General features: G+C 48.0%; 1 protein-coding gene across 1 annotated transcript in view; it reads right to left on the bottom strand.

The window, feature by feature from the left end:
• Positions 1-2,070, bottom strand: part of Fam83f (family with sequence similarity 83, member F) — a 28,579-nt gene extending 26,509 nt beyond the window's left edge. The window contains exon 1 of the mRNA NM_145986.2: positions 1,530-2,070. Coding sequence (NP_666098.2) covers positions 1,530-2,000 — 471 coding nt within the window. The 5' untranslated portion in view covers positions 2,001-2,070. The remainder of the gene's footprint in view (positions 1-1,529) is intronic.
• Between the last annotated feature and the right edge of the window lie 14,122 nt (positions 2,071-16,192).

The following is a 16,192-nucleotide window of genomic DNA, read 5'->3' as shown; positions in this document are numbered from 1 at the left end:
GTTACGGAATGTTTCACCATCAGTCCTGACCCTTGACTCCAGCTACAATCCACTGCCACCCACTTCCTTATCCTGTGTGTGTGTGTGTGTGTGTGTGTGTGTGTGTGTTCAGTCTTGCCTTTTTTTTCTTTTTCAGCAGAGTGTAGCACACAAAGAAAGCTTAGTCACACAAGGAACAATTATCTAGAGGGAAGGTGGAAGGAAGGACAGTGAAAAGCTAACTTCTCTGGCAAGCATCTCGTCCACAGCCAGGCCACGCCTCCCAGAAAGAAGAGACCTTCACTGTCCTTCCTAGCATCTCTTTTGTTTGGCCTCCAGGATAAAGATGGCTGTAATTACACTCACAAAGTTAGGTAACAACAGTGGACCCAAGCCTCTAGTTGCACATTCTGATCTGGGCATCAAAGGTTGTTGGCGTTGCTTAATAAATCCCAGTGGCCTGGGGGTGGGGGATGCTTGCCCTCAACCCTGACTACCTGCATTCAACTTTAAGAACCCACATACATGGTAGCAGGAGAGAACAGACTCCCCAAAGATGTCCTTTGACATCCATATGTGCCAGGACACCCCAAACACAATACATGCATGGGATAAAAGTATGTCTATCACCTCTCAGTCTTTAGAAGGTAAAATAATATCTGTCCCATTAAATCTGAATTTAGGTAAATGAAAAGTCACTTTTAGCATCAATGCAGCCGCCGTGCAGCTTATTTGGAATAAAAAGATACAAAAAGACCTATTTGAAGTTTGAATTTAATGCAATAGCCCACATTTTATCTGGAAACTACCCAAGTACCCAAGGGCACAGAGGAAAAGATTAGTCTTTCACCTACCCCACAGCCAGCTGTCCAACTGGTATTCTAACCAGGCTCCTTGGAAACATCTCTCAACACCCAAGCAGAGCAGATGGGCAAAGTAGGAGCCTCTTCCTGAGCTTGGTCCAGTGCTTTGTGGGAGCACCCAACACTGGGCCAAGCCACTGCTAGAGCTTAAAATAGCGTTCCTCATTCATTTGAGCCTGCTTGGGCTCTAGTGCCAAGCCCAGGAGAGGATGATAATGGGAAAGTCGGGTTGTTTGGGGGAGAAAGGCTCCTAAGAAAAGCTCATCTGGCCCAGAGGGGAAGGGAGGCTATTACCAACTTCATGCGATTGTGAAGATCAAATAGGGAAACGGCCGAGGATACGCCTTGTAAATAAATCCCTGGTGATAGTTCATGATCAAGCCCTTTGAGTGGCTAGTTTAGCACAGGGCCTCACAACTGTCACACTGCCCAAGGAAGATGGATGGTGACAGAGGTATACCAACACAAGGCTAGCGCACCTAGACACTGTAGTAAGAAAAACCAGTGCTTTGCCACGAACTTACACATCCATCTTTCAAAAGGTCTCATCACAGCTGCACAAGGTGAGCGCCAGCGGGGGTCCATTTCCCAGAGGATGGTGAGAGTGGCCCGCAAGTGAGACCAGGCAGGGGAGTGTGTGTGTGTGTGGGGGGTCCCTCTGGTGCAGGACTGGGGCCCGAGGCCTACCTTCTGGGCCTGCTGGATCATCTGCCTGACCACCTGCTTCAGGTGCGGTGCCTTCTCTTCTTTGGGCGGGTGGGTGAAGAGCGTGACTCGGCTCACACCGCGGTAGAAGTTGGTGTCTGTCCACCCCAGGTCCAGTGGGGGCACTTCGGTGTCCGAGCGGTCTGGCCAGTAGGCCAGGGACTCAGTGGGCTGGGCCGGGACCTTGGCCTTGGCCTTAGCCTTGGCACGGGTGCTGGAGACTGCCTCCTCGTAGGGGCTCCAGGCGGCGCAGAGGGCCTGGCGCTCCTGGCTGGAGAGGAAGTCCCGCAGCCGCTCCTTCTTGACCAGTTCGCGGTAGGCCTGCTCGCCTCCACCCAGCAGCGCCTCCAGCGCGGCCCGCCGCCTCTCGCAGTAGTAGAAAGCTGCATGTGCCTCGGTCACCCTCTCGTTCACGTGCGCCTCGTCCAGGCAGCTCAGTTGGGACTCGGCCATGGCGCCCCAGCCCTGTCCCGGGGCCCCAGGCTCGGACCCTGCTGTCCCCACCGCCGCACCTGGAGCGCTCGAGGGGCGGGGCGCCTCACCTGGCCGCGAGGTCCGCCTCGGCCCGCCCAGCGATCGCCAGTCGGCCAATCGGCGCGGGCCCCGGTGCGGGCGCGGCCGTCGGGCGGAGAGGGACCGCCGCCTCTGCAGGGCTTGCGGGGACCTCACGGGCGGCTCAGCCGACGCCCTGCGTCTCTGGCCTACTTAGCCCGGCTGGGGTGCAGAGTGTCGGCGTGGAAGTGAAAGCCCGGCTGTGGTCAGAGGCACGTGCGGCCTTTGAGTCACGCCCGCCTCCCAGCTGCGACCCATCAGTGCAGGGAAGGTCGGCGACCTGACCCCTTTACGCCTCCAGCACCCTCGGGACTCAGCCCCGCGGGTACAGCCTCATCTTCCCGCAGGCAGGGCCCAGAGCACGTGTTCTAGTCCGGACGCCTGCGGAATTTAGTAGCATCCTGACCCACTCCGGCCTTCAGGGTCCAAGTGTGTGTGCTGTTGGGCTAGATCGTCGGACTGTGTAGGGGGCAGTCTGTGTGGGAAAGCAAAGATGCTAATGAAATCCCTAGTTCTCCCGCCCACGCGTCCCAGTTCTGAGATCAGAGGCCTCCAGGGGCTGTCAATTCAACACCAACACCGTCACTACAAAATTTTTTTCTCCTAAAAGAATCACCCAAATAGCAAAGATGTAAGCAGGAGGCAGTGGATTTGCCCCTCATTTTAATTTGAAGTGGTGTGTGCGTGTGTTTGGGCCTGATAGGCTGCCAGAGGCCTGATTACTATATTAGCGATTCAAAATACATGTTTGAGCCCAAGGAAGGAAGCTGAGCACAGACACGCGCGTGCACACCACCACCATCACCACCAGAGGATCTGCTGTTTCCCATTGGATTAAATACAATCTTCTTAGTCATTAACATATTATTTTGTTCGTGTGCTGCTGTACAATTTTGATTCTCCACATTCAAAATATTTTCAGATCATAGCAACCAAAGGTTCACATTTCTCTCATTTTGTAGCACAGCGACTTGGAGCTGGAAGGAGCTTTAGAAATGAGTCCAACCCCCTCATTTCACAAACGAGGAAATTGAGGCCTAGAAATAAATGCTTTTCTATATCTCCCGAGAAAGGAGCGGCTAAGCAAAGGAACTGCTATGCTCTCTGCGGTGAGGGAGGTCCTTTCCCAACATGTGGCCTCCTTTGCTTGTTCTTATAAAGAAACAGAGGTTATTGGGGTTATTAGGGGTGTGTATGAAGGAGTCAATAGGCATCTCTCTCTCTCTCTCTCTCCCTCTCTCTCTCTCCTTCCTTCTATCTCTCTCTCACTCCTTCCTTCTCTCTCTCTCTCTCACTCCTTCTCTCTCACTCCTTCCTTCTCTCTCTCTCTCTCTCTCTCTCTCTCACTCCTTCCTTCTCTCTCTCTCTCTCTCTCTCTCCCCCTCCCTCCCTCCCTCCTCTGTGCTTGGGATAAAACTCAGGGCTTTGGAAAATTAGGAAAGGGCTCTTTCATTGATCTATACCCCACAGCCCCGTTGATGGTCTGGAGAAATGAGTGTTTAGATTGTCTGCAGGGATTGGAGACATGGTTAAGAGCACTGGATGCTTCCCAAAGGACGTGGGCCTATATGGTGGCACACAACCATCAATAGCTCAAGTCCCAGAGCATCTCTGACACTCTCTTCTGTTCTCTTCAGGCACTTGCTATGCATATGGTACATAGACATAACTGCAAACAAAACATCCATACACATAACAATTTTTTTAAAAAATTAATAAAAAAGTAAACTGCAGGGTTTGTGACAATAGTCACTGCTGGCATTGGGGATGTCGAGTAACAGCAAACCTGCCTGTTCCCTCAAATGTTCTTCACCACTCATGAGAACCAGAAGGTTTCCCGCTGCTAGCACTCCACTCTAAAAGTACTATAGGCACAGTCTACCATTAGTTAGGAGAGCGCTTGCTTGCTTTGGAGGCCAGGCCCTCTGCTTAGGGAATACAGAGGCTCTTGAAGCAGTAAAGGGGAGGGTGAGACAGCCAAGGCTAATACAGCTGAGGAGGACAGCCCGAGTGTAGCAAATGTGCTTTAGTAACTGCGGACAAGCCAGATGTCATGCACCTGTCACCCAGCACCAGAGAAACTGAGATAGGAGGATGGTGAGTTAGAAGCCAGCCTGGGCAACACGACAAGGCCCTGTTTCAAAAAACAAACCACTACTGCCACAAAAGGCAATCGTACGCTTAGAGGGGAAACTGACTTAATGAGCACTTACTTGGTGCTGACTGTGTGCCTAGTACAATTCAGGCTCAGCATTTCATTTCATTTTATTTTATCTCTTGAGAGAGTCTCAGCTCAGGACCTCAAACACGCTGTAAGCAGAGGAGACTTGCCTTGAATTCCCGATCCTCCTGCCGCCACCTCCCAATTATTAGGATTACAGGCATCTGTCACCCTCCCAAGTTCAGTGTATATTTCCTAAGAGAATGAACCAAGGATCTGGGCATGGTGGCTCATGCCTGTATTTTTAGCACTTGAGGGGCTGAGGCAGGAGAATTACTATGAATTGAAGGCAAACATTGGGCTACTGGGGCTGTTTGACAAAGAAATGTCCCCAACATGTGGATTCAAACACTTGGTCCTCAGTTAGTCGTACAGTTTGGGGAGGTTATGAAACCTTTAGAAGGTGTGATATAGTGTTGTTTCCTATTTCTATTTTGCTGTGATAAGATACCATGACCAAGACAACTTACAGAAGAATTTATTTGAAATTGTGGTTACAGAGGGTTAGTGTTCATGATGGCAGAGCAAAGGCTCAGCAACAGAAATGGGAAGCTGAGAACTCATCTTTAACTGAAAACATGAAACAGATCAAGATAGAAATGATGCCAGTCTCTGCAACCCTATAGGTGGAACAACATTATGAACTAACCAGTACCCCGGAGCTCTTGACTCTAGCTGCATATGTATCAAAAGATGGCCTAGTCGGCCATCACTGGCAAGAGAGGCCCATTGGACATGCAAACTTTATATGCCCCAGTACAGGGGAACGCCAGGGCCAAAAAGGGGGAGTGGGTGGGTAGGGGAGTGGGGGTGGGTGGGTATGGGGGACTTTTGGTATAGCATTGGAAATGTAAATGAGCTAAATACCTAATAAAAAAGGGAAAAAAATGATGCCAGTCTTTCAGAGCCTGCCCCCAGTGACATGCCTCCTCCAGTAAGGCCACGCCTCCTCCAACAAGGCCACGCCTCCTCCAGCAAGGCCACACCTCCTCCAGCAAGGCCACATCTCCTAAGGCTCCCCAAAGAGTACTAACTAGGTACTCTTTGAAACTCAAGTTTTCAAATGTCCAAGACTATGGGAGACATCTCATTCTAACTACCACACAGAGACTTGCTGGAAGAAGTATATTACTGAGGGTGGACTTTGAGAATTCACAACCTCCCTACTTCCAGATGATCCTCCCTGTTTTGTGGTTGTGGCTGAGATGGGATCTCTCAGCTTCCTCATCTGGCTGACAGGCCCGCTACTTCCTGCCATGGGCCCCTGCCACAATGGAGTCTTACTCCTCTGGACTGGTAAGCACCAATAAACTCTCTTTTCTATAAGTTGCCTTTATCGTGGCAATTTGTAGACAAAAGCAAAACAAACCAGAAAAATAACATATACAAAAGTTGGTCCTGTGTTGTGAATAGCCCTGGGGCTAATTATATTTGATGTTAATTCCGTTCTCCTGTGAGGGGCTGCGAACAAGGGATGAGTCAGCACTCAGGTGATTTCCTGTAAACCTGCTTCCCACCTTAATGTATAAAATAAAGGCTAGAACTGGCGATTGTGTGGAGAAAGAGAGGAAGGTGGAGCTGAAGGTTTTGGGAGAGAAAGGGAGAGAAGACAAAGGAGGACAGAGGAGGAAGAAGAAGGAAAGCGGAGCAGAAGCGAAACCACAAGTTCTAAGGGGTCTCATAGATGTGGAAGATGGTAGTATAGTGGTAGATCTGCCCAATCTAGGTGCACAGCTTGTATTCATATTAATTGAGTTGTGTTTTCATTGCCGGGACATATTTGGGTTGGAGATTTACCGCAACAGTACTGAGAGTGTCTTGTTGCTGGAAGGAACCTGGCCATGTTGAGTTTTGGAGAAATGTGGAAGACTCTGGAACTTTAGACAAGAAAAGCAGGCGAATGCTGTAAGCGTAGTTTAGTGGTCTGTTCTCATAGGATCCTGGTAGACAGCAGGGTGGATAGTAATGAGGATGGCAGAGACTTGGCTCAAGAGATTTCAGATGGGAACAACATTAGCAGTGAGCTATAGAGAGTCTGGCTACCTTCCGCCCTTGTCCTAAGAACTTGCCTGAGCCTAAATTTTAAAGCAATGGGCTGACTAATTTACTTGTTACAGGAAATTTCTTTAAAATATTTTAAAAATTGTTTTATTACTTTGTAGGTATAAGTGTTTATACCATTTGTGTATGTGTACCATGTATATAGGCAGAGAGCCCTGGGAGGCCAGGAGAATGTAGTGGGCCTTGTGACTGAGTTATAGACAGTTGTGAGCTGCCATATGGGGGTTAGATTCATCTCTCTGGACGAGCAATCAGTACTCTTACCCACTGAGCCATCTCTCCAGCGTGTGGTGGAAGAAATTTCAACACTGTGGAATGGTTGTTACTGATAAGACTTATACAAGTCTATAATGACAAAAAGCAAGGGGCAGAAAGGAATACAAAGTGTACAGTTCAGAAGTAAGGGGAGCACCAGGAAGCTTAGTGTTGCAGCCAAGGGGCTGCTGGAAGAGAGGCTGCAATAAATAGTAAGGCGGCTAGCAGCCTTTATGAGAGAGAGGCCTGCTTGGCACTGGAACAATAGGGTGATGATGCTGACCTTTCATGACCTAGGGATGAAACAAGGTCACATAGTTGATGAAATTAGTACTTTTACTGGCAGAAAGTGATTTATAGTGATGCTCCAAGACTTTTAGAGTGCCAGAGAGCCTGGGAAGAGGAGAGTAGATAGAGGGGGACAAGCAATAGAAACCTCAGCTTTGTTTATTGACTTGAGTTAGGGCTTTGCTATGTGGCCCTAGCTGGCCTTGAACCCATGATCCTCTTGACTCGGCCTCCAAACTGATTGAGTGGGTTACATACAGGTAAGCCACCTCTGTCCGGGACCTGACCTTAGTAGTCTCTATGCTATAGCGACCATGGAGCCACTGAGGGTCCAGAGACTGATAGGGCTGCTAACAATACAGCAGCAATTGCTCTGCCAGACACCATGCTAATAAGCATTTGATGTTTTCTTCAAATGAACTGTAAGTCCCATTGGAAAATCTCCCATCCTTGTGTTCTCTATGCTAATTAAGGGAACACAGAGAAGTTTAGTGCTCACCTTAGCTCGTCCACGTAGTAAGGAGGGGAGCCAGAGTTCAGAGCCAGACTGGCTGACTTCAAAGGCTGCCCACCTCCTCAGGTTGCTCTGCTGCCTTAGTTGAAGATAGAAGAAAAGGAGAGTAGAAAACATGTTTGCTTTGTCTGGCAATTTACCCCTGCAGTAGACAGTTGCTAAGAGCTAAGCATTGTGCTTTTAATTACCAGCTCTTTTTTGTTTTTTAACTTTGTACTGCTTCTTTGTGAATTTCCCATCATGCACCCCAATCCCACTCATCTCTCAGTCCCTTCATATCGGCCCTCCACCCTTGAACCTTCCCCAATCTCTTTCAAAAGAAAAAATAAAATAAAATCTTGTCATGGAAGCTGTAGTGTGTCACAGTGTGTCCCCCAGTACACCCCTTTGACCACACATCTTCACCTGCAAATGTTCATGAGTCCTGGGGTGGTTTGAAGCTTCTGGCTTCTGCTACACTGTCAGTACTGGATTCTCACTGGGGCTCCTCTTGGGTATCCTGTTCTTGTCCTGTGTCATGGAATCCTGCAGCTTTGGACCAGCCCTTCATGCTCTCCAGCAGTTCGTGGATGGGATAGATGTTAGGGTGGGCCAACTCAAAGCCCTGGATCTGGGCCTGCTTGGTGGTAACTGTATTGGTCAGCCCACCAACTCTCCCAACTCTTTATGGACCCTGACTGAGCATCAGGCCCTGTAGAACAGGGAAGAAGCTACAAGCCAAGCCAAGCTCACCCCAGGCCTACATTGAAGTAGAAGAATTAAAACATGTTTCCCCCCCAGTTCAAGGGCCACAAATATTATGTGACAGGACTTGGATTTGGGCAGAAGGTTAGAATATTTTAGAAATAGCTTCCATTGGAACAGATCTTTCTACATTGGATGGGAATCACGGTGGTTATTTAGTAGCACTCACTTTTACATGCCTGAGACATACTCGTACGCTCGACAGTTTTGAAAGGTTAATAAGTACCAGGCAAGATGCTTGACACAAGGAATAAGAAAGAAGACTGGGACATCACCAGTGGCTTCTCTGGTGCCTCCTGTATGCAGTTCAGATAGGCGGTAAATATTCCCAAGAACAAGAAGCTGGGGTGTAGATCAGTGTAGATCGCTTACTGTGCATGTGTGAGGCCCCAAGCCCTGATCTTCATAAGGTGGGCAGTAAGGGGACATAGTAGCAGAGGGGCTGTGTGTAGGTAGGCAGAATGTACAATTAGGAAATTGCATCTGGCCTCCTCTCCCGGATTGTTAAAGTTGGCTCTGAAAGAGATTGAAGTGAGATGCTACAGGTGGGAAAACTGAGGCTTTTAGAAGTGAGATGTCCCCTTTGATGTCAATGCTGCCAACTGGAAATGTTGGGACACTTAGTCATATGGCTTCACCTCCAGACCTTCACCCTAACCTATAGCTAAACACTGTAGATTCCTGTACAGATAAAATGAAAGAAAACAAACAGTCAAACAGCAACCAAACACCCTGATTTCCTTTAGGTACCTGTAGTAATCTTAATAGCTATATAATTTGGGTCCCCCTAGACCCAGGAACTTCCAGAGAAAACCCCTGATACTCTATTTGTCCCTCTAGGTCTGGGTCTAGAGTTTCCCTGAGTTAGGTGGGATCCACTCTGGTGGCATTTCCAACTCCACAGGCCACCTTGACCAAGGTGACTGCTGCCCTCTGAGAACTCTGCTTCCCCTAACAAGTCCCTTCCTGCTGTCTCCCCCCTCCTTCCTCTGGAGGACTAACTCCCTCCCCCTAGATACTTGGCTCCAAGTCACCTTCCTCTCACCCTCCACAGCACTCGCTGCAGGCTGCGCCTTCTGCATTTTGTAAAGATATGACACCTTATAGTTAACATTAATTGTAGCTGTGTTCAGCCCCATGCATGTCTATTTTGCTAGGCCCTCCTGTGTAATTTGAGTCCCAAAATAACCCATCTCATGATATATTCTTAGATAAGTTTCCCAGGGGTGACTTTTTTTCCTCTGTAGCAATTTGTGTCACGAACGCCTGTTATAAAACTTTGGGGACTCACTCACACCTTGGTGAAAAAAAATTTTTTTTTCCTTTGCTGCTGTTCCCAGAGAAGGTGAGAGAGAGAGTGAGGGGAAGAGGTTCTTTTATATCCAGAGGAACACAGATCCCGGGACCACAGTGGAGTAACCTTGTCCCCTCACCCTCTCTGAAGCTCCAAGAAACAAATACATAGAGACCTCTCACCTTCCCCTAAAACTTTTTGGCTATCCACTGGGAGGGGGAATGACCTTTTATGTGCATAGGTATACATGCAACCAGAATCCCACATACCAGATATCTCATTACCCTTCACCAATCCTCTGGTGATGACCTTGGTCTGCATTTACCAATAATCCTGTCAGGCTGGTTTTCTCCAGGACACCCTCGCCCTATACACATACTACTAAATCATTTCCTCTTCGATGTTTTTGTGCCCACCACACCCCCATACACTAGTTCCCACCTTTACAGTCTGTTTAAAGTTCAGCCCCATCCCTCTATCCCAGTAGTTATCCTTGCTTCCTCTGTGAATGCATTCTCCCTCAGCATGCTTTACCTCACATCTGTGAATGATGATTTCCTTAGCAGATACCAGCTAAGTGAAGGAATTACTCTCAAAGAGACCACAGCAGACTGGGTCACTGGGAACTTCCCCTGGGGCTCTATTGTTTTACAGAGCATCCCACCCAGATCAAGAACATTGTTGCCTAGACAACCTTACCCCTGTCACTCCCTTAAGTGTCAAGCCTCCTTCTAGAGACTAGGTTGTGTTGAGGCAAGTCATCGGGATGAATCTCGCTTGACCCCTGAACTTTGCCGTGAAGTGCCACATAATGCTCTTCTGATTGTCTTGGGCAGGTCACCCCACCTGGAGGTGACCTTCCTTTCTAGTTACCTCCATCAATACCAGCAGTTCTCTATCTTCCTAATGCTGCAACCCTTTCTCATACTGCATGTTGTGGTGACCCCCCCAACCATAAAATTATCTTCATTTCTACCTCATAACTATAACTTTGCCACTGTTACAAGTCATGATATAAATATCTGATGTACATGGTATTTGACAGGCAACCCCCAAAGGGGTCGTGACCCATAGGTTGAGAGCCGCTGATCTATATCCTAGCCAGCTCCAAAGCTTCCTAAAGTCACCTCTGCCTCTACCCTTCCATCTGACCCTTCTTCCGGAGTGTACTCTGCTGGCCCTAACCTAGGGGCCTCTAGCATGTGACATCCAGGCTCTAGGTCACTAGGACAGGGATCAACAAGCACTCAGGAAGTAATCATTCTGGCACAGGCTCTTCAGTGGTGTGGTGATTGTTAATCTTCACTGTACCCAGGAAGTCACATCTCTAGGTATACCTCTGAGGACATTTTCAAAGAGGTTTCACTGAGGAGGAAAAACCCACCATGAATGTGTAGGACACCATCCAATGGGCTGCTGTCGTAGACAAGAAAGAAAGAAAGAAAGAAAGAAAGAAAGAAAGAAAGAAAGAAAGAAAGAAAGAAAGAAAGAAAGAAAGGAAAAGAAAAGGAAAGGAAGGGAAGAAAGGGAGAGAGAAAGAAAGAAAGAAAGAAAGAAAGAAAGAAAGAAAGAAAGAAAGAAAGAAAAGGAAAGGAAAGGAAAGGAAAGAAAAGAGAAAGGGAGAGAGAGAAAACAAAAAAGAAAAGGGGGAAAGATAAGCAGCAGCATTCATTTCTCTTTGCCTCCTGAGTATGAATGAATTGCAATCAACTGCCACAGTCGCCCACCGCCATGCATTCCCTGTTATGACAGGCTGTTCCCTGGAGCTATGAGTCAGAGTAAACCCTCCTTCCTTAAGTTGATTTTACCAGGTGTTTGGTCACAGTGACAAGATAATTAACTAATACAGCTGAGATCAGAGCTGTTTTAGAAATTGTTTCCAAATGTCTCTGGGACCACCAGCTTTCAGGGAGGGGAGACAGTCCACTGTAGTGGCTGTCTGCCAGATTGGGGTCAGACTGGTCTCTGCTTATGAGAGTGCTCTGTCCCTGAGCCTGTTTTGTGTTCCTGCCTACAGGAAGGAAGAAAAGAGTCTCTCTTAAGGATTCCCTCCTAACCAGTGTCCCCTAATCTCAGAAAGGGAGACACCCTCTTTTTTGTTGTTGTTGTTTTTTACCAGTAAAGTTGCCAGCGTCTGTCTTAGACACTCCTCAGTTCTGTTCCTAGGCACCGTTGTTGCTGCTGTTGCTCTGGGTTAAGACTCATTATGTAACCCAGGCTGGTCTTGGAACTTGTGAGCCTCTTGCCTTTGTCTCCCTGGTTGTAGGATTACAGATGAGTGCTAACACCCAGTTCCAAGTACCTGGACATGGGTGCTGGAGTCTTAACTGCTGAGCCATCTCTCTAGCACCATTGAGCACCATTTCTAACCTGCCAGTTCGTTTCTAGCTCTCAACCACCCACAGAATTCAAACGGCTTGCAATTCAAATGCAAGCACTTCCATGGGGTCAAACAAATCTTTCTGGACCATCTCTCTGTCATTCCTCATGTCTGTTCCATAGCTGGGCAGAATGTTCTGCGTCCTTACCTTCAGCTCCCTCTAGAATGACCAACACTTATCTTCCAAGTCTCTAAGCCCTTTAAGAACTAGCTTGAGAAGGGGCTGGGGATTGGGGGTGGTAGGTGGGTGGGTGGGTGCTGGGGAGTGGTGGTAGCACACACCTTTAATCCCAGCACTTGGGAGATAGAGGCAGGCAGATCTCTGAGTTTGAGGCCAGCCTGGTCTAGAAATCAAGTTCCAAGGACAGCCAGGACTTTGCAGAGAAACCCTGTTTCAAAACAACTAACTAACTAACTAACTAAACTAGCTTGAGGTTCACCTTCTTGGAAAAGCCTTCCAAATGTCCAGGCCCCTGGTAGCTCTTCTTTTGAGTTCTGTAACAGCCAATGCTCTCTGAAATAACTTTCTATGACAATTGACACATTCACCATATGGTAACCCCACCCCCCAACCCCCATGCCCAGCCAGCAGCAGTATCCAGATAAGAAGCACAGCACCCCAGGGGGGTGAATCTCAGGCTGATAGCTTATCTCCTTTTAGTGAGACCTCAGTTAGGGTCCTGCATGGTCCTTCATGGTGGGCTGACTCTCACAGAAGACTAGATCTGGGCTGGGAGAGGGGCAGAGGCAGGAGATTCATAGAAAGGCAGCACTCTGTCCTTTTTTGGTCCTGTTCCTCCTCCATCAGTTGGAAGAGGGCCTCGTTTAGTCTGTGCCTTCCAAATGCTTGCTGCCTTTCTTCTTCTTTGTTTTGTGTTTCGATGTATCTGGCTGGGCTTAAACTCATGGCTGCCCGCCCTTTTTCCTCTTTCTCCCAAGTACTGAGATTACAGATGTGAGCCATCTGCTCAGCACTTTGTTTTCTATAAAAAAGTGATTGAAAATGTGCACCATGTCATATTTCTGACAACACAACTTTCATAAATACACATGTGCGTGTGCAGCCCCCCTCCCTCCAGACACAGTCTCATTGTTCACTTGAATGGCTAAAAAGACATATGTTCAGTTGAGTTGTTTGCCTTCCACCTTTTCACCGAGGTGGGTATGCACCCTAGTGCCGAGCTACATCTGGTCCCCAAGGCTAACAGGGACCTTGCACCTTCCTGTTGGGGACTCAGACCTTCAAACCGTTGTCTGAGCACTAACACAGCGCACCTATGCAGGAAGGGACCAAACCCAGTTCAGGAAAGACACCTGGGAGAAAGTGACAACTAGGTGAGGACAAAGGACCTGGGGAGGCTCGAGTAGACAAGCAAGAAATGTGTTTTCACAGTAGGATTCTCTGAGCAAGGACAATGGGGAACATTGTCCAGCAGAACGAGCCACAGAGGTGGGGGTTGGAGCAAGAGACTGGTGAAGAAGCTCTTGAAATAATGCAGAATAGCAACGGTGGGGAAGAGGGGTGGAATCAGGGATGGATGGGACGAAGGGAACAAGACAAGACAGATACAGATGAAGGTTTTTTTGTTTTTTTGTTTTGGTCCAGTGACTGTGAGAAGAGGAAGATGATGGTAAAAAGCATTTTGGATGTTGGAAAAAAGGGACCAGTAGATCCCTCTACAACATGCAATATTGGAGGTGCCATGGGATATCTGAGGAGAAAGGCCTGAGGAGCATCCTGACACCAGATACACTGGTGTGAAACTGAGGAATGTCTCCTGGGGTGAGCATAATAAGAATCAGTGAAGCAGCCAGGGTGGTGGTGGCTCACGCCTTTAATCCCAGCACTCTGGAGGCAGAGGCCGGTGGATCTCTGTGAGTTCTAGGTCAGCCTGCTCTATAAAGGGATTTCCAAGACAGCCAGGGCTGTTACACAGAGAAGCCCTGTCTCAAACAACAACAACAACAACAAACCAAGAATAGACTAACACAGCTGAGGATGTGGTGTAGAGGTAGAGCACTCACCTCATATGCATGAGGCCCTAAGTTTCATACCCAGTAAGCAGAGAAAGAGAAAAAGATATAAAGAAAGAGAAGGAAAAAGAACCAAACTCCAAGTTCAGACATGGAGCTAGAGTGCCCCAAGGTCTTAAAATGTAAATTCCTTGAAGTTAACAGAGCTTGGTGGCTCACTTTTTAATCCTAGAACAGGAGAGGTAGAGGTGTTGATCTCTTTGAGTTTGAGGGAAGCCTGGTCTACATGAAGAATTCCAAGCCAGTCAGGACTACATAATGAGATCCTGTCTCAAAACAAACAAATGACAAACAAAAATTCAAGAAGTTTAAGTTTTTACCAATAGAAGGCAGAATTTCCACAAGTTCTATTTGTCTTCATGGAAAGATGCACTTGCCATTTCCTCCACTGCTTTTTAAAAAGAGACATTTACTTCATCCCTTGTCTGCACCCACCCTGAGTTGCACCTTGCCTAAGAGGGGTCCTTGGACCAGCTCTTCACTGAACATATGCTGTTTACACACACTAAGGGTTTTGAGCAAGAAGAGAGCCAGCCGCCCCTTCTGTTTATGGATGAAGAAATTGAGGTTCCGAGAGATTAAAGCACTTCTTTAAACTCCAGTAGCTCTGGAGAGAGTGAGGACAGTCAGGCTGCTGTGCATACCCCCTCCCTTTTCTCTGCACCCCCTCCCAACCCATCTGGACTTGCCATGGTAACTAAGCCTCCTCTAGCGTGGGAAGCAGTTTCCTAGCAACTTCCCCATAACCAGGTCAGAGCTGGGGAATGAGACACCACTTGCTGCCTCCCCTGGGGAATTCAGATGTAGAGAAATGGGATGGCCACAGATGACCTGCATAAAGGGCTAACTGGGAGCACCTAGGTAAAGGAATTTCACATCAGGGTCAGGAAGACGCTGGGATGACCTGGGCCTTGTCCACAGAGCAGGAACAGAGCCTCCTCTCTATGTGCAGTGCTGATTCTTTTGAATAGCACGGGACCCATCTCCGTTGACTTGCTGGCTTGGTGTAAATGAAGGAGTCTGTCTAGAAAGGCTGGTGGCCAGCCATAGACATCTGTGCAGACACTTCATTTTCAGGGGAGCGGAGGGTTACTCACTCACCCTCCTTCTCATGCCTTTATTATGCCAAGATATGTTTATGGAATGGCCTGCTGGTCATAAACAAGCTAGTCCTTCCTCTAATGTTCCTTGTGTACCTGATCTCAGCAGCCACCCTCCGCTCCACCCACCTGCATCTCCTCCTTTCAGCAGGGCCCCACCTGGGACTCCCAGGTCCTGCCTTCTATAGGATCTCTCCCTAAAGGCTAAGCCAGCAATGATTGGCTCAACCTTTTGGATATGGCAGGTTGAGGAGTGGCATCCAGTCTTGCCCGTGGAATATGGGATAATGGCTGCTGAGAACTTCTGGGTAGGTTTATTTCACAAACTAAACTTTGGAGGGGGTGGTGGTGTGCTCTTCTTCACCAGGGATTGCCATGTTTATGTGTCATATTGAGAATTGCAACAGCCACTGAGAGGAGACAGTGCTGATGCTCAGGGGATCAAGGGATGGTACTGTTGTACCCGTGAAGCAAGCAAGCTAGGCATTGCCCACTCTTAGACTCATTGTTCAGGTAGATCATGGCAACCTGTGTTTAAGGTACTTCTGGTCCAGGCTCCATGAGCACATCTCAGGTTCAAGCTGAGTGGGGCTCTCCGTAGATGCCTGGGGCAGGACTTGATACAAACAAACAAACAAACAAACATCCCCTTGCAAAAATTATCGAATGTGCTCTTTATGAATAAATGTAAGATAAAACTGACTCCCCAGTCTTTTATCTCCAGTCCAGATCCGTGATCTACCTGCAGCTGCATGCCCAGCTTCTTGCAGGTCTGACTTCCCTTCCACACCTTCCCACGCCTCCAGTTGGTACAGGAATGAGGTCATCCTGGAGTGGGTTTCCATTTGTTCCCTAGGTCCAACTACACATGTCTCTTCTCACTGCAAGCTCAGTGAAATCAGACATGGTGACAGTCAGGTTATTTATTTATTTATTTATTTATTTATTTATTTTAAGTAGGGTTTTCTTTTCAGCGATTTTAGGCTCACAGCAAAACAGAAGATACAGAACTCCCCAGAGGGCATGCGTAGCCTCCCCTAGTGTCAACAGCCAGGGACGGGTCTGTACTGAAGCATCATTACCTTAAGCCCATAGCTTATGGCAGGGGGCTTACTGCTTACTGCTTACTGCTATAGTTTCCATGGTTTCACAAGACAGACACATGCCTACTCTGTGTGCCACCACACAGAGTAGCTGACCTG

This window comes from Mus musculus, chromosome 15 (assembly GCF_000001635.26).
Source record: "Mus musculus strain C57BL/6J chromosome 15, GRCm38.p6 C57BL/6J".
Lineage (NCBI taxonomy): Eukaryota > Metazoa > Chordata > Mammalia > Rodentia > Muridae > Mus > Mus musculus.
The sequence above is the reverse complement of the archived record's forward strand: the minus strand, read 5'-3'. Positions and strand labels throughout refer to the sequence as shown.